Source organism: Lontra canadensis, unplaced genomic scaffold (genome assembly GCF_010015895.1).
Source record: "Lontra canadensis isolate GAN:19392208 unplaced genomic scaffold, GSC_riverotter_1.0 scaffold30, whole genome shotgun sequence".
Lineage (NCBI taxonomy): Eukaryota > Metazoa > Chordata > Mammalia > Carnivora > Mustelidae > Lontra > Lontra canadensis.
Window position 1 is genome coordinate 20647880 of NW_022631024.1, and position 23680 is coordinate 20671559.

A 23680-nucleotide genomic window follows, 5' to 3' on the forward strand; every position below is an offset into this window, starting at 1 on the left:
AACCCTTTGCCCAGAGAGTCACAGAGCCTTGTTCATAAAACCCCCAAAGCGAAGAAAGCTGAATGCCCGTCCACAGGTGAGAGGTTCAAGAAACCAGGTGTGTCTGGACTGTCGCCCCGCGGTGGAGGGGAGCACACGACGGACACGGGCGTCATCTGAGCCGAGTGCGCCTGTCTGCAGGGTCACCCATGCAGGACTCCGTTCTCAGGGCGCCCTTGGAACCAGACGACCCGGGAGAACAGGGTTAGGGTTGCCAGAGGGGCAGCGGGGCGCTGTGCCTGGTTGTGGTGGCAGGAACCTCCCTGGTAGTCACCACGGCACAGAGTGCCCACCGACACCGGGTACCTCTGCAGACGCGCCAGTGACCCTCTTGACCTCGACAGTGTGCTGCAGTCGCTTAACCAGGGGGAAAGGAACATGATCCTCTCTTTACTGTTTTTGTGACTTCCTGTGAATCTGTAATTACTACAAAATAAAGTTTTGTGTTTTTTTAAGATTTTATGTATTTATTTGACAGAGATCACAAGTAGGCAGAGAGACAGGCAGAGAGAGAGAGAGAAGCAAGCTCCCTGCTGAGCAGAGAGCCTGATGTGGGGCTCGATCCCAGGACCCTGAGATCATGACCTGAGCCACAGGCAGAGGCTTTAACCCACTGAGCCACCCAGACGCCCCTAAAGTTTTTTTTTTTTTAAACAGAATAAGCTTTTATGAAAGTGACACATCTCTGCTGTAGGACTCAGAGACGCGCCGTCAGCCCTGGATGGCATGAGGGACACCCACAGGAGAGAAGCACGAGCCCGGCTTTGGGTGCGGCTGTTATGAGGCAAAGATCAAGAGGGACGGGACAACCATGCCTTCTGTGTTGCAGAATTTCGTTTTCAGAATACGTTTTAAGGACCTAGAGCAGTATCTTCCAATTTTATAAGTCATTTTTATTTGGTATTTATTTAATGCTTTCTATTATCGAATGTGTACATCAGGTAGAAACTGTGAAAATATACACCTTTCTCACGCCGTTTCACGACAGGAACAGAACACTCACTGGGTTTACTATCGCGCCGCGTTTTCAAAAGACAAGTGCTGAAATCTCCAGTGTACCTGCCTCACAGAAGACTGACGTACTCCGTTACCGTTGCTCACAGTTCTAGAAGAATTCATAAAGAATTGAGAACGTAGAACGCCTTGGGGGCTCGTGCTGGCCCCATCAGTTGAGCGTCCGACTCTTAACTTTGGCACAGGTCATATTCTCAGGGTGGGAGGATGGAGCTTCCTGTTGGGCTCCCTGCTCAGCAGGGAGTCTGAGATTCTCTCTCTCTCCCTCTGCCCCCTCGCTCGCTCACTCTCTCTCAAATAAATAAAACTTAAAAAAAAAAAAGGAATACAGAACACTTCATGATTTGGGGTATTTCTAAGAGATCTCAAAATTTCAATTCCTTGTTCTTGAATTCCAAAGTTTACCAGCTGCCAGGAATTCGGAAATACTACCCAAGCTCCCTGAGCCCAACTAAGGGTATTTTCCACATGGTCAGCCAGCTCCTGCAGCCACCGCACTGTCCCCTCCGGGTAGGAGGCTCCCTGAGCCACAGGTGCAGGAGGGACAGCCCTCGGCCCACAAGACCATGCCCAGCATCAGGACTGTCAGGAGATGCCGGGCGGATGTTCTCCTGCTCCCGTGGCAGCCCTGTCCCCAGCACCCACAAGGGCTAGCTGTGAAGGATGCTGGCGCACCTGCAGAAGGAACCAGAAGGACCACAAGGCGAGGGGAGGAAGGCTCCAGAGGACCCAGCTGGCCTTGGGCAGGACTTACCGATGGCACTGAGGGCATGCTTGAGCTCCAGGGCGAAGGCAGTGAGGGGCACGTCCTCTGACACAGGCATGACAGCCACCGTGGAGAGGTTGCTGGCAGGGTTCCCCGAGTCCCACTTGCTGCTGGCGGCGTGTAGCCCAAACTGGTGACCTGCGGAGCACAGGGTCGCGTGTCAGCCTAAGGGGCTGGGCTGGCACTAACCAGTGTCTCTGTTTCTTGATGCCCCAGGGTACAAGGGCCTAGGAGAGAGGAAAAGGCCCCGGGGTTCGCTCCTGGCTTCCCTAATCAAAGTGTCCCGTGCCTGCCCACCACCAGCCTGCCTTTCCTTCCACACTGTGAGCGCCCTGCCTTTCACACACTCCGGGACTCGGCCTCACTGATGAGAAAGGCACGGCGTGAGGAAAAGACCCTGTGACCCAGAGAAACCTCGGAGAGTTCAAATGCTCTGCCAGGTGAGGCCACCTACGGCGTTTCCACCATGGGCTCTAGAACCAGCAAGTGCGACCTATGAGGGACGGCAGCCCGAAGCTCGGAGCGACAAGCCAGTGCAGTAAGAGCCCCTGTCCCTGGGACCACAGAGTCTCGGTCCTCTAGATGCGAGGCCCAGGAAGCTCCGTGCAGCCCTGGGGCCCCCACGGCGCCGGAAGGAACCACAGACCCATTGACCCACAAGGTCACCCATCAGAGGATCCCTGGAAGTTTATTTCCAACAATGGTCATTTCTGGGCCAGTAGCACCTGTTTTCACAGAGGTGGCTGGGGGCGGTCAGCCTCACCCTCCTGCTGGCCACACCCCAAACAGACCCTGGTCTCCTGCAGCCTGGACATGCCGAGGGCTCTCTTCCTGGCTCCCCTCCTCTCTGTCTTTTCTAGCGGCCTCTGATGTCAGGACCCTCCATCTGAGGCAGAACCAAAGGGGACTCTCCTGCCAGCTCCACATGGCTCTCTCTAAGCCTTCGCTGGAGCACTGGGAGCTCTGGTTCTGGCCAAGAGGGAGACGGGGCAGGCACACACCCCCTGACTGCCGCCAGCAGTCCCGAGGCGGCTCGGAGGGCGCAGAGAGGAGAGCGGCTGGGCTGGGGCCTCCACTCCTGGGAAGCACTCCACCATGGCCGCCAAGGCCACTAAGGCCACCAAGGCCGCGGCGCCCCTGCCCCTCTCCTGCTATAGCCAGGCAGGCTCCTCCGCCCCCAACCCTGGGCCAGGGGCCGCCTCCAGAGCTCTTTCCCAGGGCGGCCGGGCTGCAGACACCGTGGGCTGGAGCCCCCCAACTCTCCAGGCCCTGCAGCACAGGGAAATCCCAGGGAGAAGACGCAGAAACAGTTCTCTCACCCCAGCAAGCAGTCCTGGGCTCACTCACCTCCACCTGGCCCACGTGTGAAACTAGCCAGGACCGCACAGCGGCTCTGAGGAGCACATGGCAGGGCAGACCGTGACACTGCGAAGGCCTTGATAACCGAACTAATATCCTAAGAGACAGTCTAACTAACTACCTAACTAACGAACAGCCAGGGCCAGGACATGCTCTGGGAGCATGAGCACACCGACAGTCGGCTAGAACAGAAGAGGCAGGACCAGAGCCCCATGACATCATGACATCATGCCTGAAATACAGGATATAATCCAGAATTAGCAGCTATAACAAAAGCCAGGAAAACCTCGCCTACAACAACGGACAAATGTGACAACAGGTCACAGAATCTGGAATTACTGACAAGGACAAAAAGGCAGCGGCGACACAGCAGCCATGACCAGTAGCACAGGGGCATAGTCACGGTGGAGACAGAAGACAAGATCGCGAGGAGTGCGATCTCAACATTGGGGGAAGGGAAAAGCTGGCGGTGCCCCAAGACCTCAGAAACAGTAAGAGAAGGTCTAGCATTTGTGTCCCTGGACTTCTGGAAGGACAAAGGGACAGAACTGAAAGAGCATCTTAAGAAATAAACGCTGGAAACGTCCCGCGTCTGCTGAAAGACATGCATCTACGGATTCCAGGAGATGAGCGTGTCGTCTCTCCACACTAAGGACAAAGAGTGTCCAATGCAGCCCGAGAAAGGGTGGCACACGGATGTGGGAACAGCCAGATGGGGGCTTCTCATCAGAAGCCGTGGAGGCCACAGGCCGCCGCTCCCCGGGGCCGGCCACGCATTGGCAAATGCGTCTTGGGGATGGAGGTGACACGCAGAAGGGCTGAGAGAAGGAAGCTCGGAGAGTCCGTGGCCAGCAGACTTGGCCTGGGCGGGCCGCTGTGAAAGGCACGTCCTCGGACCGCGGGGAAGGGCCGCCGGAATGAAGGGTGGCGGTGCTTTCTAGCCGAGTCTCCTCTCGTGCTTCCACAGCAGTTCCCGGGCTGTGGGAGGGGCTCACTGAGCACAACCCTGGGAGTCACGGTGAGGGAGGGGAGCCGCGACCCCACAGCAGCTACGGAGAGCGCCACGTGACCAACGCTGGAACCGTGACAGACCACGAACACAACACTCGGAAGGGCTGAGGGAACTCGAGAGAAGATGGAAGGAGAACCAGAGAAAGACGACAAGAGGGGAGGACAGGAAACGCTGCAGGGACAGGCACCGATCCCAGCTCAGGAGTAATCGTGCTCAACACAGACGTGCGCACACCGACTGAACAAGCAGTCAGGCGGGGAGGCCTGGGGGCTCCGTCGGTGAAGCATCTGCCTTCAGCTCAGGTCAGGATCCCAGGGTCCTGGGATCGAGCCCCGTGTCGGGCTCCCTGCTCCGCGGGAAGCCTGCTTCTCACTCTCCCTTTTCCTCCCCCAGCTTGTGCTGGCTGTCTCTCAAATAAATATATAAAATCTTAAAAAAACACATACCAAGTTGTCACGCGGGATGATAAAAATACCACCTGACTATGTCCTTTCCACAAGAAACCCACTTCGAGCAGACCATGCAGGTGGTCAGAGGTGACGTGAAGACACAGCACACGTTGAGCCGTGCCTCCATGCACACCGCGGACCTCCGAGTGTGACCTCGTTTGGAAATGGGTCTTTGCAGACATAGTCGATCGAGATGAGCTGTAGTGGACTCAGGGGCCACCACCACACTTTGTGGTCCCCCTGGGCACCCTGGCCACCCCAGTCCTTCCACAAAGCACAGTCCTGTGTCCAGGTTGCTGCCAGGAGACACAAGGCTGCCCTCCCACAGTGCCCGAGCCGGCACGGGGCACAGACTACACAGGAGCTGACTAGGCAGCGGTAGGACGAGTCGGGGGCTGAAATGAAGTGGAAAAGGGAAACAGAGGGGTGCGGGGCTTGGGGCAGCCAGGCGGGTGTGGTGCTCTGATGAGGGGCTCCAGCAGAGGGGACCACAGGCCAAGGCAGGTGCGGGTGGTTCCTGCCACTGCAGACCAGGGCAAGGTGCCAGCGAGCACCTCGCAGAGCACCCTCTCTGAATTAGACCCAGAAGAGAACATATAAGCTGACAGGGAAAGTCCAAGCCTGGAGAACGTGTCACTGGTTCGGTGCGGAGCAGACACGGCCGCCCACAAGCACCCCCAATGCTCGGTTCCAGTCCACGTCCAACAGGGACCAGGGCTCCCTCCCACACCGCCCCGACCGCCGGTGGCAGCCACGGGGCAGATGCAGCCTCGGGGCCAGGAGGGTGGGGCTCCCAAGGACACACCTGTCGCAGGTCCCTGCTGGAGGCTGCCCAGAATCTTCTCACCCAAGAGGTGAATCAGCCGAGTCACAACCTGGGGGGCAGAGAAGGAAAGGAGGCCACACTCTGCAACCAAGAAGAGAAGCACCTTGGATCCCCGTTTTCAAAACCACCACGTCTGCAAAGCCCTCGGGGCTGAGGGCAGTGGAGCAGTTGGTTGGCAGGCTGGTCACTGGGCAGGGGGCCCTACTCTGTGGGATGAGGGTCTGCACCACAGAGAGCCCACTGGGGTCCAGCAGGTGTGAGGGGCACACGTCCTGTGACCTGGCGCCCAGGCCAGGGTCTCCTTTTACTCCTTTTAAGCACCAGGGGCGGCCACGACCACCCCACAGGCGAGCCAGGAAGGGCTTCCAGGCGCTCCTGAGGGGGCCTGGCCTGGGCAGGACGTGGGCTGGTGTTACATCGTATCTAGGAAGCAGTACATGGCCACATGAATACTGAATTTTTAGAGTCACAAAGTATTTAAGGTTGGAACACCAAGATACCCGTAATTTACTTCAATACTTTTGCATAAAAACAAAGTGAGTTCGAGTTTCTGATTGGTCGGGTTTACGGGTGACAGAGGATCTACCGTCCAGGCGGCCTCCCTCAGCATCACTGCTTTGAGGAGAAGCTGCTGTCAGCTTCAGTGCAGCCTAAACTGTGTCAGAGAGCACACTGGTGGCACAGATGGGGTGACTCGGAGGCTGCTTCTCCTGCACTCGGCCCCCAGACCCCAGCGTCAGGCTGGCTTCCGGACTGCCCACGGCCTGGAGCTCTGGGGCTGACTGTGCAGGGAGCAGGCTGAGGCCTTGGGCTCCAGTACCCAGCAGCACCTGCAAACTGACCTGGAGAGCCTCTCTTCCCCCAGGACGCTGCAGTGAAAACACGCACGCAGGAGGCAAGTGACACTGTCCTCGTTTTAGGACGTGAGACCAAAACCAGTTTGAGGAGCGGTCCAAAACAGAAGCTCAAAAGGAGTCTGTTTTTTTTTTTAATAACTAATTTAGCATCAAACTGTTTATTGGAGCTAATAAAAAAACCTCACATTATTATGGAAAATTTTTGTGCACAACAGGTGAGGGAAGAGCCCGTGGCCACACGCCCCGTCACTGGGCTGCAGTCACCGGCTTCACACACCCCCCGGAAAGCTTCGTTGGCTCACACCTGAAAGCTTCAGGCCGATCCGAAACGCAGCACTCAATCCGTCAATATGTGAATCTGTATCTCTAGGATCAGAGCCTTCAAAAACATCCTCGTGATACAGTTCTCAAAATTACAGATTTATAATAATCCTAATTAAACATAATTTAACAATTAAATATATTTTAAAAAATTCTACATCAAGTGAAAAGGTTCAAAATAAGCCCGTGAGCTCACAAGAAGGCGCTCAACACTTCCAGTCTTCAGGAGAACGCAAACTCCCATCCCATGAGCACGTCCTGCCACGAGAGCGGCTAATGTTAAGGGGGTCTGAGCGCACGACAGCTGCCCAGTGACTGGGGCCTCGCAGGGCTGGGACCGTCACTCGGCACCAGCCCACGGGGGATGGTCGGCAGTTTCTGAAAAAGTTCAGCATCTGTCTCCCCTCTGCCCCTGCCACGCCACCCTCAGGCAGCCCTGAAGAGAGACGGAAAGCGGGCCACAGAGCCACGCAGAGCAGCCTTTCCGTAGCAGCCGCACGCTGGGAACAGCGCGCATGCCCGTCAGGACGACAGGTGAGCAAGTGTTTCACTCTGCAGTAAAGAGAGCAAACCCACGGGGCGCCTGGCTGGCTCAGTGGGTTAAAGCCTCTGCCTTCGGCTCGGGTCATGATCTCAGGGTCCTGGGATCGAGCCCCGCATCGGGCTCTCTGCTCAGCGGGGAGCCTGCTTCCCCCTCTCTCTCTGCCTGCCTCTCTGCCTACTTGTGATCTCTGTCAAATACATACATAAAATCTTAAAAAAAAAAAAGAGAGAGACCACACCCACGAGACGCAGGCCTCAGAGACCACGGCAAGCAACAGAAGCCACCAGTGAACACTGTGCTCTGTGATACCCCGCTGACATGAAACCCCAGAACAGATAGAGCAGGCAGTGGTCAGGGGCGGGGGACACTGGCTGGCAACAGCACCCTGGCAGGGCCCCCTGTGCTCTAGGGCACAGAGCAAGCCTGGGGTTGGGGCAAGGCCAGTGTCTGTGCCTGTGTGAGAGCGCCCACGGGGCCTGGCTGCTCGGGGAGGCCGTGGGCCCCGCAGCAGCCTGAGTGTGACGGACAAGCATCAGGACAGGCCCTGGGCCCCTGGGAGCCGCCCATGGAGAAGTCTACGCACCCCGGGGCTGGGGGCATGAGCAAAGCATCCCTCTGTGGGTTCACCAGGAAACGGCCCTGCAGGAGAGGCAGTGGCCGGGCTTAGCCTTGCTCCCAGCGACCCCGCAGCTCCTGGTGGCCCGCAGACTGGCCCCAGCCACCTCCACAACCGTCCTGCTGTTCTCGGGGGTCTCCCGGGGTTTAGACCCAAGCCCTTCCATTTGAACCCAGGTCACCCCACATGCCACAGCCTGGCAGGAGTGCTGCTCCCTGAGGGAGGGAGGGAGGGAGTGGTCCTCCCCAGGTGACACTCGGGACAGTGACTCCGGGGCCAGGCTGGGTACTCTGAGGCCAAGAGTGGCGTCCCCACCCCACGTATGGCAGGTGCAAGAGTCCTGGGGAGCTGGAAGTGACAGAGTGTGAGGAGATGGTGGCAGCCTGGTGGGGTAACACTGTGGAACAGGGGAGGGGTGGTCCTGACGGAGGGGCTGCACACACTGCTGAGCAGCTCAGGAGGGGAGCAGATGTTCTCACCGCTGGACAGGGAGGGGCTGGCATGGGAAGGGAGGGCCCCCGTGCTGGGCCCCCAGATGGGCCTAGCTCCACCGAAGGGACCAGGGGCTCCAGGCCAGAAATGCACAGGACACATCAGAAGGACTCCAAGGGGCCCCCAGGGACCATATCTGGGGCACAAACATCCAGATGGAAGATGACAAGAAAGGATTACAAACCGTCCAGCTGGCACCGGAACTACGGCAGTCCACCAAAGGGGTCCCTCTCCCTGGGCCAGCTCTGTGTGCCCAGGAGCCTGGGCAACCCACGGGTGAGACTCCTGGTGTTCAAGGGGCCCACGGGGATATGTCCCCAGGGAAGGCACTCTAAATGGCTCACAAAATGACATCTCGTCCCTGGTTTCCCACTGGATAGACCCATGCTGTGAGGGAGCTGGGCCTGCCCACGGGGGATGCAGCAGGGCCTCCGGCCAAGCCCTGCTTGCGAAGTGTGGCTTCCCGACTGGCTGTGCCCTTAGGAGCCCTGCCACTCCGGCAGGGAGGCCCCGCGGGCACACGGGGGTCTCAGCTCTATTGCCATTCCATAAACTCTCCTGATCCGTTCCCTTGGAGGTTTCCGCTAACAAGACCCATGTTCTCTGCAAATGTCACGAGTACCCCTTTTCCAAGTGGACACCAGCCGTTTCATTTTTCAACATTTTCTGCTAGGGGAGGAGGGGCCTGTCCGTCCTGGACTCAGGAGTTCCAGAATAAATCGTCTGTTCTAGTCCGAAGCTTTCTTCACTTCTACTCTGAGTGTTTACTACCTGTGGCTGAATTCTGCCAAAAGCCCTGATATAATCCTAAGGGTCTTCCTTTTACTTTTTTCCATAATTGATTACGTTTTAATAATTTTCTGACTCTGGGCTAACATTCCTTAAATGCACCCTAATTACATAGCATTTTTTATTGTTGATTTACTCAAACGTAGAGTATTTGTAGCTATGCCACAAATGCTTTTCCGTATTTTTATCAAGTTTCAAATTAAAATTAACTTCATAAAATGAACTGGGGGGTTTTCCTCCTGTTCTAGAGCAGAGAGGTGCACTGGACAGGCACACGCAGTGCTGAGGGGGAAAGGACAGGCTGTCCCGCTGCTGCCCATCTTCTCCAACCCCTGAGCTGAAAGGCTCTCCCCTGTCCCCAGACGCATACCTACTACTCCAGAGCAGGGAGGCCGACACCGGACAGCCAGCCACACTAACTGCCCCGGGAACGGCACAGACTCCCCTCATTCTGCGGCTGGCCCAAGCTCCATCTCCCGTGTCCGAGTCCTGAGTTCACCTTCCGTGAGGCAGCGCAGAGAAAGGCCTGTGCTGTGGAAACCGCACATTCCCCAGGCTCGCTCCAGTGCTTGCTAGGACTCCTTGCTGGTTCTAAACACCACGCGGGACATCGCTCGACTTGTGGGATGAGCCAGGCAGGCCTCACTTGCTGGATCCCCGCGTCCCCCTCCTGCCTCCTGGCAGTGCCCAAGTCACCTGTCCCAAGGCCCTTACCCCCACGTGCTGGTCCACATGACACTTCCTTTAAAATGTGCCTGCGCCAGGTCACTCCAATCCGCACCTCCCCCGGTGCTGACAAGGACGCAGTCCTGTGCCTGAAAATCCCAGTTCACGGTCTGGACACCCTGGTCCCCGAAGGCGGCCGGCAACAGGAGCACTCACCTGTGGGTACCTGCGCTTGATGGAGGTCAGGGCTCCCGCTGGAAGCTTGGCCAGCTCCGAGTCCCGAACAGCATGCACTGTGGTTGCCCGGGCCTGGTGGGTGAGCGTCTCCACCTGGAGAAGAGAGGCTGGGGAGGCACGGCCATACTGCCACGCGCGCCAGCCCTGCAGGCCCAGCTGGCCGCACTCTGAACCCAACCAGAAGGCAGAGCACACAGCAACCCTTTTGGAATGCGGTGTATGGGGGGACGGGAGGAAAAGGGGCTAGTGCGGCTGGAGAAGCACCAGTGAGGGCTGGCAGTGCCGGGACCCGGGTCAGGCACCCCAAAGAAACTGGCCAGGGCCTCATCCTACACGCAAGTCTCAGAGCAACCACCTCGAGGCACGTTTTCCTGGATGGGGCGAAGGGGCCGTCCCACCCCTGGTGCTACAGCCTGGGTGGGAGATGCATGTCAGGCCCCCAAGAAAGGTGTGCCCCAGGCGGGGGGGAAGAGTCCTCCACAGGTTACTTCCAGGGCTCCCCCCACCCAGGCAGTGGGCCAGCAGTCACCACCGGGCAGGGCATGGTGAGGAGGGAGCCCAGCCGTACCACACCAATGAGGTCTCCACGGCCATACTCGCCCGCCAGGCGCTTTTTGCCATCATCCTTGCGGATCACGGAGCGCAGCCGGCCACTGAGGACGATGTAGGTGCAGTCTGACTTGTCCCCCTGCCTGCGGGGACAGAGGCTGTTGGACGGGAGGGGCAAGGCCAGGAAGCCCTCCACCACTGGTGGGGGGGAGAATGCAAGCTTCTCACTGTGTTCTTCTTGTTTTGGAAAACACAGCTGTTTTACATTAAAAAATATGTATGCTGGGGGCCCCTGGGTGGCTCAGTTAAATGTCTGCCTTGGCTCAGGTCATGATCTCGGGGTCCTGGGACCGAGTCCCATGTCGGGCTCCCTGCTCAGCGGGGAGCCTGCTTCTCCCCTGCCCCCCCACCCCGCTGATGAGCAGGCTCGCTCTCAAATAAGATCTTTGAAAAAAAATAAAGGGCTTTAAAATAAACAAATAAAAACACACATGCTAATACATAAATGGCTTACTGGTTTTTAAATAAACAACGAAATACTTAAAATCTCCTTGGTTTGAATTTTCAGTTATCACGAAAGTCAACAGCTGTAACCCTGTCTGTGCCCCTGGCTGCGGGCATCCGGATGAGATGCAGGGACACCGAGCGCACGGGCACCTGCAGCCGTGCCATTTAGCGTCACCTCCGCTGGGCCACCTCGAAGGGCAGCGTGGACTTGCAGGGAATGATGCAGGGAGATGCCCGTGAGAAAGCGTGTGTGTCCGAGTGTGCACACGCACGGGGTGGTGAGCGCAGGGGGCAGAGCTGAGTCCGTCAGCGGCACCGCCTCCCCCGGGGGCACGTGTAAAGGGCAAGCCTCCCTCCCCACGGGCCCCACCTGTACACCGCGCGCCCGGCCTCCACCTCCATCCAGTCCAGTGCAAAGTCGATCTGCCGCACGAAGGACGACACCCGCTTCACCACAGTGTGCGCGACACCCAGGACCACGGTGGGCTGCTTCCGCATGATTCTGCCGGTGAGCCCAGAGTCACGCCCGCCCACCACGGCTGGCAGCCACTCCTGCCAGTGCCACCCCTGCCCTCCAGGCCACAGCACTTGAGAGGTGGCAGGACCCACACCCCATTCATCAAACTTGCAACATAATGCTGCATCGCAAGTGACAGAGACACAGGCCCAGGGCTAGGACAGAGCGCAGTGCCCACTCAGCAGCCTGCTCCGTCGTGGCCCATGGACAGCTGCCCTGGGACAGGCCGCAGAGCCCCTGCCCACTGCCATCTGCCCCCCAAATGTGCTCTGAGCACAGGCCTCACGTGGGGGCCCGACCCAGTAGTGGGATGTGAAGTCCCTGCCCCACCACAATGTGCCGTGAACCCCAGAGGGGGCGGGGAAAGGAGGTGAGAGGGGCACCAGACAGGGTGAGGCCAAGAGGTTGGAGGGCAGCCACCACACGGGGCCTTGAGTCGGGAAAGGTGCTGAGAGGCTCCTGGGCACAATGGAGTCCCTGGCAGGCTCTGGCCAGCAGGAACACGACGGCTCCAGTTCCCTGTTGCCAACCATAAACAAGCTGCTGGGGGCGAGGGCGGAAGCAGGGCAGCTCCAGAGTGTAGAGGCTTCTGGAGAGCAGTAGCAGGGCTGTGGTCAGCTCAGGGGTTGCAGTGGGACTGGGGCTACTCCAGGACTCGGACCGGGCAATGGGCAGGTAAGAGGCACCAGTCCCAGAGTAGACGAAAGGTGGAAGCAGGAGCAAAGTGGGGGGAGATCTACGGTTCAGCTTCGGACAACAGACTGAGGAATCCCTGAGTTGCCCCCACGGATGTCAGGACAGCAGGCCGACACACAAGCCTGCACTCAGGAGCGAAATCTGCGGGGAGGCCCAGGACTGGACGAGATCGCCCAGGACACCTGTCAATGTCTACAGGGCAGGAACTGCTGATGGCAGGAGACTCGTGCTGCCAGCACGTGCACGCCAACGCACTCACGGAGTCAGGCTGAGGACACCGCTGGGCCTGGGCAGGCTGGACAGGGCTGACGAGGCCCTGCCTGCACCCAGGCTTAGGGATGATGTGGACTGTGTCTTCCTGAAGAGGAGCTGCAGTCCTCTGGGGCTAACCCCGTAGTGCCACAACCCCTTCCTGCCACCTCACCCCACAGGCCTTGCCCTTGTCCCCGGGACTCCTGTCTCCAGCGTGAGAAGGGCCAGAGGCAGGACCGCGAGAGGTGCCCGACGTGGGCCCTGCCACGGCCACCACCGCCCAGGAGCCACCCAGGCTGGCCTGGACTCACTCATAGAAGTGGGCCTTGGAGATGGAGAGGAAGCTGCAGTCCCTGTTGGCCTTGATGGTGAAGATGAGGGGCTCTCCTGTGAGCACGGCCAGCTGGCCCACCATCTCCCCGGGGCGCACGAAGAACAGGCCGGTGTCCTCTTCGCTGTCAATCTTCCGCTGGTACACGTGCAGCAGCCCCGACACCACAAATAGGATGTTCACGTCCTGACCAAACAAGGGGTGTGGGCTGGAGGCCACGGGGGCTGGCTGTGGGCTGCGCTTCTCCTGTGCCTATGCTGTCTCACGTCACTGTTCCTGGGCTGGGCTCTCCCAGAAGAAGTGGCAGTAGGGTCCATGGTTTCACCGTTTGATGATCAATCACAGGGGGTCAGTTCTCTGGTGGCAGAGAGCCTGGCCACAGACGCACACCCCTCCTGCACATCAGCCGGCCTGCGCAGCCACGCGGCCCTGCTGCCCGGGAGACAGCCGTCCAGAGGCCTCCAGATGTGCTCCCTTCTCTCCCCACGCGGCCCTGCTGAGTCTCCCCAACCCCACACACATCACACGTCTGCCAGGCGTGTCCGTGAGACTACTCCAAGGCCAACCTCACTGTGTCCATTACCTATCTCCAGACCTGCTCACCCCTACTCTGGTCAGACCACTCCTCTCTGGTCTGAGCAGGAAAGGGCCAGTGCAGGGCTCTGGGAGGCCTGAGAGCAAGGCTTGGCCCTCAGGGTCTCGGAGGCCAGGGGCAGATGGGCTGGCTCCACACCCCGTGCCCCCCAAACAGCCTCTGAGGGGTCCCCGGGCACTGGCTGCCACAGAAGGCAGTAGCGGGGACTGAGGCCTGTGAGCAGGACCCTTGGCCCTGACTGACTGGGCACAAGAGAGTCAGCCAGCAGTGTGCTTCCTCTGGGGAGAGGAAGAGCCTTTCCTGGTCATGGCGCAGACCAGAGGGAAGAAGGGGGAGAGAGAGAAGAGGTGACTCTGATGCCTTCGGACACCTGCAGAGCATCCCCTTGGGGGCCTCACACCACCCTGCCCCCAGGCTGGACCTCCAAGCCTTCCCCATCCAGGGCTTATAGGCGCCTGCTGCCTGGGCACGTCTGTGCCCACGTCATGCCCCTGGGTCTGCACAGCTGGCTGCCATCACCTAGACCCCTTGGGACAGGGGTGGAGGGCCCAGGCTTGGCCTGCTCACCCAACAAGAAAGACCCGTCTCATCAAAGCTGCTCTAAAAACAAACCAGACAAAACACTGTCCACCAGGCTAGTGCAGGGGCCAGAGAAAGCACAACTCCTACAGAGAGAGATGCCCCGACCATGCCACCAGCGGGGGAGACGAGCGCCCAGGAGGGCAGGAGCTGTGGAGATTATTTTTGCTTGCCCAGCAGAATGTGGCTTTCAGAACCAGAAATCAGGTTCATTTCACTAAAAAAAAAAATTGCTTTTCACCTGTATTTGGATTTGAGAATTGAGAAAACAAAAGCATCTCTTCTGCACCAGACTGTGAGATCGGTGATGACTCTCGTACAAACGTGCGGACACATGTGTCTGTGAGCGCGGACACGCACCCTCCCCCACGAGGACGGGCAGGGTGACTGGCACCAACGCCAGGCAGCCCTGGGGACTGCTCCCTCCGACGGCGGCCCTTGGCTCACCTGGTCTCCTTGCCTCGACACCACCGTGCCCCCCGGAACGTGAAGCAGCGACACCCGGTCATCCAAGAGCGAGGGGTCCTACAAACAACGCAGGGGTCAACACACCCTGGCCCCCACAAGGAGCATGGATGGACCGTGCCGAGGACCACTGCCAGGCCGCACCCTGCACAGCCGCCCATGGCAAACGGGCGGCCTTGGCGTAGGACACCCCATCATGGGGCCCCAGGGCCTCATGGGCTGTACCTCCAGGAGCTCTGGCGGGCTCCCGCAGGAAGCGGAGAAAATGCCTTTGGGCCTCCAGCAGGGGGAGGGAAAGGAACCATCCTGAACCCACCCAGCACTCTCTGCTCCACTGGCCTGCCCTTGGGGTAAATGATATCAGCAAAGCCTAAGCTGCTGGGGTCCACAAGGCCTTTGCTAACCAGGGGAAGGGGAGGTCGGGGTGAAGGAGGAGTGTGGCCCGGACACACGGGCCTCATTGCAGACAGACGGATGGAGGGGTCACAGCGTGTCCCGCTCCCCATGCCTCACCGCCATGGGACCCAAGTTCTGTTGGCTGCAGTGCCTTCTCTTTCTTTATCAGTGATAAACTTAATATAACCAGTGCTGTTAAAAGCAACAATTCAAGACCATAAATCTGTTCAAAGGTGCAGAAGGTTACCGCAAGGCCAGCCGGCAGTGATGAAATGCTGGGGTGTGGAGTCAGGGTGCACGGACGGCCCAAGTGAGAAAGATGCCTCCTTCCCCCACTGCCCCTCTTCAAGCCCAGAGCCCCTGGGAAGCATGAGCAGAGGCGGTGCGGGTGTGCGGTGGCCGGCCGTCCCATCCTGTGCTTCCCAGAAGCCTAGACAGCAGGCCCCGGAGGTTGCTGTACCCTCAGAGGCCAAGCAGGAGCCACATGTTGGAGCCTGCTTCTCTCTCCGCCTCTGCCTGCCTCTCTGCCTACTTGTGATCTCTCTCTATCTGACAAATAAATAAATAAATAAAATCTTAAAAAAAAAAAATCAATGGTCTGAACACACCAATTAAAAGACAAAGGTTGTCAGACTAGCCAGAACTAGAAGTCATCTCCAAGAAACCCACCTTAAATGTAAAGACACACGCAGATCGAAGTAGATGAATGCAGAAAGGTTAGTGCTGATCAGAGAAAGCAGAAGCAGTTCTATGCGCCTCGGACAAAGCCATTGCAGAGAAGGAAGGTTAGAAAGGAGGGCGGGCATCAGGAAGTGAGAAAGGGTCAGTTCTCAGAAACACGACAACCCACATGTAATGTGTGTGCACCTGACAACAGAGCATGAGCCTGCGGGAGACAGACCGACAACGACAGGACAAACAGACAGATTCGCGACAACAGCTGGAGACCTTGTCCACTCTGTCAGAAACGCACAGACCCGGCAGCAGAAAGCCAGTGAGGACACAGCTGGCCGCAACAGAACCATCCAACACCCGGGCAGAATTCGTATCTATAATTACTTCACACAAAGAGGCAGAACACAGCCTTCTCACGTGAACACTCACTGATGCCCTCTACCTCCCGCCATAAAAGCCATCTCCATAAATTCAAGAAAATGCTAATCATGCGACGTCTGTTCTCAGAGCACAGCGCAATGACCCTAGAAGTTTTAACAGAAAGATAACTGGAAGATCTGAAAATACTTGGAAATTAAACAACACCCTTCTTTTCTTAAAGATTTTTTTAAAGTAATCTCTAAACCCAATGTGGTGCTTGAATTCACAATCCCAAGCTCAACCCACTGAGCCCCCCAGGCGTCCGAACAACACACTTATTTTTTTTTTAAATATTTAATTTATTGATTTGACAGAGAGATCACAAGTAGGCAGAGAGGCAGGCGCAGGGCGTGGGGGGGGTAAGCAGGCTCCCCGCTGAGCAGAGACCCCGATGTGGGGCTTGATCCAGGGACCCTGGGATCATGACCTGAGCCAAAGCAGAGGCTTTAACCCACTGAGCCTCCAGGCGCCCCAAACCTTTCCTTTTTTTTTTTTTTTAAAGATATTTATTTATTTATTTGACAGACACACACACACACACACACACACACACACACACAGTGAGAGAGGGACCAGAAGCAGTGGGATTGGGAGAGGGAGAAGCAGGCTTCCCGCCGAGTAGGGAGCCCGATGCGCGGCTTGATCCCCGAAACACTTTTTAAAAAGACTTTTATTTATTTATTTTGGGGGGGGGGGTTGTCGGCAGAAGGAGAGAAGCAGACTCCCTGCTGAGCGCAGAGCCTTCATCAGTAAAACCGACAAGCCCGTAGCCAGACTAAGAAAAACGGGAAAAAAAGTAAATTATTCATCCCAGAAACGAAAGACGGGTCATCACTACAGAAGCCAAACTAAGTAAAAGGATAATAAAAGTATACTATGAGCAACCCTATGTTCAACAACGTGGTGACTGAGATGAAATGAGCCCATTCCTTGAAAGACACAATCCACCGAAATTCACACAAGACACCACCTGGATAAGCCTCTATTTATTAAGAAATTCAATCAGCAATCAATAACCTTCCAAAACAGAAAGCACCACGCCCAGATGGGCTGGTTCCCTGGTAGATTCTACCAAAGATATAAGGAAGAAATTCTAACAATTCTTTATAGGGGAACATGGGGGGCTTGGTCAGTGACACCTCTGCCTTCCACTCAGGTCAACGACCCTGGAATCGAGCCCCACGTTGGGATCCCTGCTCTGCAGGGAGCCTGCTTCTCCCTCCGCCCCCTGCTCATGCTCCCTCTTTCTCCCTTTCTAATAAATAAATAAAATCTTAAAAAAAAAAATTCTCTACAATCGCTTTCAGAAAATGGAGTTCTTCTTAGCTCATTTGATGAGGCCGGAATTTCCCTAAAACAAAAACCAGGGGAAAACATTACTAGAAAACAATAGACCAGTACCTCCCAGGAACACAGGCGCGAAAATTCCCAAAACAGCGTTAGCCAATCAAATCCAACAACATAGAAAAAAATTAATACACAACAACCAAGCGGGGTCTGTCCCAGGTATGCAAGGCTGATCCAACATTTGAAAATCAATTAATGTAATTCATCCCATCAACAGACCAAAACAGATAAATCGCATGGTCATATCAATAGATGCAGACAAGCACGTGACAAAACCCAACCCCCAATCGTCACAAAAACTCTCAGTAAACCAGGAATAGAGGGGAACTTTCTCAACTTGATAAAGTCCAATCCACATCACATCACCTCATCTTAATGATGAGAAACTGGAAGTTTTCTGGCTAAGATCAGGTACAAGGCAAGGATGTCACCTCACCATTCCTTTCCAACATTGTGCTGGAAGTCCTTGACAATGCAATAGGCAAGAAAAGGAAATACAGGGGCGCCTGGGTGGCTTAGTCGTTAAGCCTCTGCCTTCGGCTCAGGTCATGATCTCAGGGTCCTGGGATCAAGCCCCTCATCGGGCTCTTTGCTCAGCAGAGCCTGCTTCCTCCTCTCTCTCTGCCTGCCCATGCCTACTTGTGATCTCTCTCTGTCAAATAAATAAATAAAATTAAAAAAAAATAGGCTATTTAAAAAAAATCTATATCTATCTATCTATATAATCAGAATCCCTCCTTCCTGCACAAAAGTTAGCTCTGTCTCATTAAATCTCAGAAAGGTAAAGCAAGACAATGTTTAAACAACAATATAGAAAACATCTTTATGAAGTTGAAGTAACAAACAATTTCTTAAGCAAGGCACAAAAAGCATGAACCATAAAGGAAAAGACTGGTAAGTTCACAGAGTTATAATTAAGAACTTCTGTCCAGGTACCATTCAGAAAGCAAAAAAAGCAAATGATAGAGCAGACCATTTGCAAAACAGACTCTTCTTTAGAAAATATAAAGGAATGCTTACAGTCACAAAGGGAGACAGAAAATGGGCATAAGTCCCAAACCACCGCCTCCCCAGAAGCAGACAAAGGAGACGCGTGGAAGGTGCCCGGCCCTACTAGGAATCAAGAAAACGTCATTCAAACCAAAAGCTGGGGCGCCTGGGTGGCTCAGTCATTAAGCATCTGCCTTCAGCTCAGGTGGTGATCCCGGGGTCTTGGGATCGAGCCCTGCATCGGGCTCCCTGCTCTGCAGGAACCCTGCTTCTCCCTCTCCCTCTCCCACTGCTTGTGCTCCCTCCCACTGTGTCTCTCTCTGTGAAATAAATAAATACAATCTTAAAAAAAAAAAAAAAGCTGTACTCAACACTGTGCCCGTATTATCTGAAACGGAAAAGGCTGAAAACCTGGATGCTGCCATGCATGCAAGGCCACGGGAGCCCCTGATCTGGGCGAGGGGACGCACAACCTCCGGGACACAGACATGTCCACTCATGTCCCTCCACAGCGTGGACAAGGGATGGACACCGAGTCCTGTGCAGGCAGAGCCTCCAGGACCAGCAACCGTGTGGGCAAGTCACAGACGGGCCACCAGCAAGGAACAGCAGGCCCAGGGGCCACATGGATGAGTCACGCACAGAGAGTCCCCACGCAGGCGCTGGGCAGTGCTTCCTGGAGAGGAGGGGCCGGGGCCACAGAGGGCTCCCAGCTGGTCTTGGGGAGCTACTAACAGTTTGGTCCCTGGCATGGTGGTTCCATGGGCACCCACGTCCTTCTGTATACAGGGTATTTGCAACTCTTTAAAATATGACGGGAGAAAAGGATAAAGAGAAAATGGGCACGTGATGAAGGCCCAGTCAGGAGATGGTCACTTTTAACCCTCACAGGGCACCCTGGGGTGTCCGAAGTGTGCAGAGCACACAGGATGCTCGGCCCGTTCCTGCCCCTGCAAGCACGCGGGGGAGGGCAAGGGGCGCTGAGAAGACGGTGCCAGGGAGAGCGTGTGCAAAGCCAGCAGCAGCAGGACGCCATCCTGAGCAGTCCCAGAGGGAGCCCCGCCTCAGGCAGGGCCTGTGGGGGCCTCGACCCAGGACACAAGGCCCAAAAGCAGTGGGTTCTTACAAGAAAAGGTTGTGGGAGTCCGGCATCCGCCCCTCCAGAGACTGTGTGCGTCTCCCTGCTCACCGCAGCCGGAGAGAGGGCAGGAGTGGCTACTTACGTCCAGCTTCATGAGGGTGAGCAGGTCCTTCTTGGCGGCTCTGAAGATGGCGTCTGTCTTCCTGCTGCAGGCAGTCTTGTCGGAGTTGGTCTCTGAGTAGTGGAAGACCGCGGAGGGAGCGTCTGCAACAGTCACGTTCCTCTTGGACTTGAAAGAGCACAGGCAGCATGGTCAGAGGGACGTGGCAGGGACAAGGTTCCCGCAGGGAGCACTATGCCAAGGCAGAGCACAGCCTGATAGAGGAGAGAGGGTCCCCGCCTACCTTGCTGGCCATGGCGCTCCCGGGGCATTCCTCTGCCTGGAGGAGGACCCTGGCACGGTCACATGCCATCCTCAGGTCTGAGGTAGCCCCTGCTATGTTCCCTACAAATGGAGGGAAGACTCAGGACACTGTGCTGACCCGCCGGACACGTGGGTCCACACACACTGGCGGAGGGCTGGCTGAGCTCTCCCTCCACAGGCGGAGCGGCACGGACCCTGGGAGGTGAGACTCGGGTCACTGGACCGCAGCCACCGTGCACGCTCTCTTGTGACCCACAACCAAGTCTTTTTTTGTTTTTAATTAAAAAAAATTTTTTTAAGATTTTATTTTTAAGTAATCTCTACACCTAACATGGGGCTCTTACTCACAAATCTGAGATCAAGAGACCCACACTCCACTGGCTGAGCCAGCTGGGCGCCCCACAACCAACTCTTAATCCCGAGACACTGCGCATTCCCAGTATTTGCTGTAGTATCGTTGTATTACGTGACAACGTATTCATGGTACGTATCTTACTAACATATTATCGTTTTGGGGCGCCTGGGCGGCTCAGTGGGTTAGGCCTCTGCCTTCGGCTCAGGTCATGATCTCGGGGTCCTGGGATCGAGTCCCGCATTGGGCTCTCTGCTCAGCCGGGAGCCTGCTTCCCCCTCTCTCTGCCTGCCTCTCTGCCTACTTGTGCTCCCTCTCTGTCAAATAAATGAATAAAATATTTTTTAAAAAATTAAAAAATTAAACCCAGCTGGGGTGCCTGGGTGGCACAGTCTAATTCTGTCCAATTCTTAATTTCGGCTCCAGTTGTGACATCAGGGTCAGGAGATCAAGTCCTGTGTCAGGCTCTGTGCTCAGCACAGAGTCAGCCTGAAATCCCCCCTCTCCCTCTGCCCTCCCCACTTGTGCTCTCTCTTAAATAAGTAAATCTTCAAAAAAGATATTGTTAAAAATAAAACTGTACCATGGTCCCTGCGACTAACCCACGCGCACGGTAACGGTCACACAGCTCTACACGGTGCTGCTCTGATTGTCAGTTTACGCACATCGCGTGCGGCGCAGACAGCACGTAAGACGCCGGAGTCCCTCCGCTCTCTGCAGACTCGGGTCTCACACAGGGCACCACCCGCAGGACCCGCGGGAAGGCAACTGGGCCTGCATGTTTGCAGAACTGCGTGATCCCGAGTCGAACTTTAGGACGGGGGCCTGCTTTTACTCTCAGTTATCTGTCACTGAAGTTTTTTTATTTGAAAAATTTGCTGAACACATTTCTTAAAATGCGGCAGCTCAGCCGAATGCCATGTGGAAAAAAGTGTATCATGTCCTGTACGCACTTTAGATCAAAGAGCCAGTCCTAGAGAGACAAATATGAAAGGTAAAATGTTAAATCTTACAGGCAGATTTCCTAAACAGGACAAAAGATGCATTAATTACAGTAAGAAAAAAATTTGATAAATTGGACTCCATTAATTTTACAAACTTGTATTCATGAGAAGACACTCTTAAGAATGTGAAAAGTGAGAGCAGAAAATATCTTCCACACACATCCCCAAACGGACTCGCACAGAGACCTAAAGAACTGTCAGCCCATAGGAGTGGTGACGATCCAAGAGAAGAGCACACGAAAGACCATGCAGCCAACCCCAATGGAGGTGACAAGTCCTAGGGCTCAGGAGTCGTCAGGACAGGCAGCGGCCACCGTGGGGCCCACTGGGCCAGAGCAGCCGGGGTGAGGGAGACAGGAAGAAGCCAGCAGGCGGGTGGGGGCCTCCTGCCAGCAGCACTGACACAGAAGGCCAAGAGCGCCTGAGTGGGACAGAGGCCTGGATCGCCCAGATCCACATGCTGACAGCTACACGTGCTGGGGCCCCTACAGGGCGACAAAGCCTTAGGAGGGCGGGGAAGCACACACCCGAGCGGCGCCCGGAAGACCGCGCGCCACATCTCCTGAGCCGAGGGCAAGCGCTCTTTGACCAGCCCTTCCCGCGGGAGCAGGGACATGTGCTCAACGGACACATAAATGCGGCGTGTTCACACCAGGCGCCACGACCCTCCGCTGAGTACCGGTGCGTTTTGCGGCACATGACACGGATGCGCACGAGACACCAGCTGCACGGAAGCAGCGAAACCCGGCCCCAGCTCGCTCTGCTGGGACTCAGGACAGCAGGGAGCTCGGCGGGACAGGTGGCGAGCCTGACACCTCGGCCGAGGGGGGCCGGAGCTGCTGCTTTCTGCATGTCGGCGTTGGCCTCACAGGCGAGCTGTTTGTGAGCCGTGGACCCACGGCCCGTTGACGATCTACACCTCCTGCGCTCATGTTACACAGGCAGAAACGGTCAGTGAGAACCGAAAACAACCTGGTGCCTGGGCAGAAGCAGGCGAACATCCCAGGAGAACACAAGATGCCTGAAGAGCAGATCCAGGTCATGAACTACCCAGAGTGGGCAAGGCACAGAGACAGAAAGCAGACCCGTGGCTGCCTGGGGCCGGGGCAGAGCTGACCGGACGTCTCTGCTGGCTGACAGAATGTTCTGGGGTTACAGTTTGCAAATATACTAATGAATGATACACTTTAAAAAAGTGAACTCAGTGGTATGTGAAATATATCTCCAAAAACCTATTACTAAGGGCGCCTAGGTGGCTCAGTGGGTTAAAGCCGCTGCCTTCGGCTCAGGTCATGATCTCAGGGTCCTGGGATCGAGCCCCGCATCGGGCTCTCTGCTCAGCAGGGAGCCTGCTTCCCCCTCTCTCTCTGCCTGTCTCTCTGCCTACTTGTCATCTCTGTCTGTCAGATAAATAAATAAAATCTTAAAAAAAAAAAAAAACTTTTACTGAAGAAAAAAGGGGGCGGCCCAGGTGGCTCAGTCGTTAAGCGTCTGCCTGGCTCAGATCATGATCCCAGTCGAGCCCCGCCTTAGGCTCCCAGCTCAGCGGGAAGCCTGCTTCTCCCTTGTCCACTCCCCCTGCCTGTGTTTCCTCTCTCACTGTATCTCTGTCAAATAAATAAAATCTTCAAAAAAAACCCTAAAAACAAATGTATATTCAAAACCTTGACACCAAAGAAAGATGACACCAAAAAAGGCATAGGGAAACAAAAGATTGTTTCGTGAATGGCACCGTGTAAGTCATCACCACACAGAGTAAGGAACGGCGGAATCTCTGACGTCGAACAAGCAGGAAGGGCAAAGGGAACAGCACGTGCGGAAGGCAAACGATGCAGCTTGCAGAAGAGGACCTGGGAGGACACGCTCAGGCCCCAGTGAATGAGGCCAGAGCACGGAGGAAGGCGCTAGACGCCGATCGCGGGGTGTGCAGTACAGCGGCATCGTGGCTCCTGTTCCAGGAGCCAGAAACAGGCGTCTCGACAATAACAAGTGACGGAAGGGCCCTATCCAGAGCACGTGAAGAATTAACACAGACCAGTGAAACAGTCAGGAAACCTGCAGAAAATGGGCGGACAGTATGAGCAGACAGTCCCTTTTTTTTTTTTTTAAAGTAGTCTCCACACCCAACGTGGGGCTCGAGCTCGACCCTGAGATCAAGCATCACACACTCTACTGACCCAGCCAGCCACGCACCCCTGAACGGACAGTTCTGGAAGAGGGAACCCAAACGGGTCTCAAACACACCAGACGATGAAACTGCCAACGACTCAGAGAACTCACAAAAACAAGACAGACTCCCCAACGTAAGAGCAGAATTAGAAGGTGAGAAGGAACGAGCTAGTTTGTGCAGACGGCAGTGGGGAGTGAGCAGGAGAATCCCTGGCAGCACCGTGGGTCGCCCCGGGAGAGTGTCCAGGCTGCAGCACACGGAGCCCATGACCAGGTCCTGTGGGCAAGGGGCCCAGAGAGGGGCAGAGAGCTTCCGAGACAGCGCAGCAGAGGCAGAGCGGGGA

At 56.0% G+C, this 23680-nt stretch overlaps 1 protein-coding gene across 3 annotated transcripts in view; it reads right to left on the reverse strand.

Annotated features, from left to right (window-relative positions):
- The window catches only part of PNPLA7 (patatin like phospholipase domain containing 7), a 59637-nt gene that overhangs the window by 19185 nt on the left and 16772 nt on the right, over positions 1 to 23680 (reverse strand). For all 3 annotated transcript variants that reach the window (XM_032866334.1, XM_032866332.1, XM_032866333.1), the window contains exons 14-22: positions 19792 to 19892; positions 19530 to 19676; positions 14461 to 14538; positions 12820 to 13025; positions 11414 to 11545; positions 10556 to 10679; positions 9967 to 10080; positions 5445 to 5514; positions 1808 to 1957 (exon numbers count right to left, since the gene is read on the reverse strand). In XM_032866334.1, coding sequence (XP_032722225.1) covers positions 1808 to 1957; positions 5445 to 5514; positions 9967 to 10080; positions 10556 to 10679; positions 11414 to 11545; positions 12820 to 13025; positions 14461 to 14538; positions 19530 to 19676; positions 19792 to 19892 — 1122 coding nt within the window. The remainder of the gene's footprint in view (positions 1 to 1807; positions 1958 to 5444; positions 5515 to 9966; positions 10081 to 10555; positions 10680 to 11413; positions 11546 to 12819; positions 13026 to 14460; positions 14539 to 19529; positions 19677 to 19791; positions 19893 to 23680) is intronic.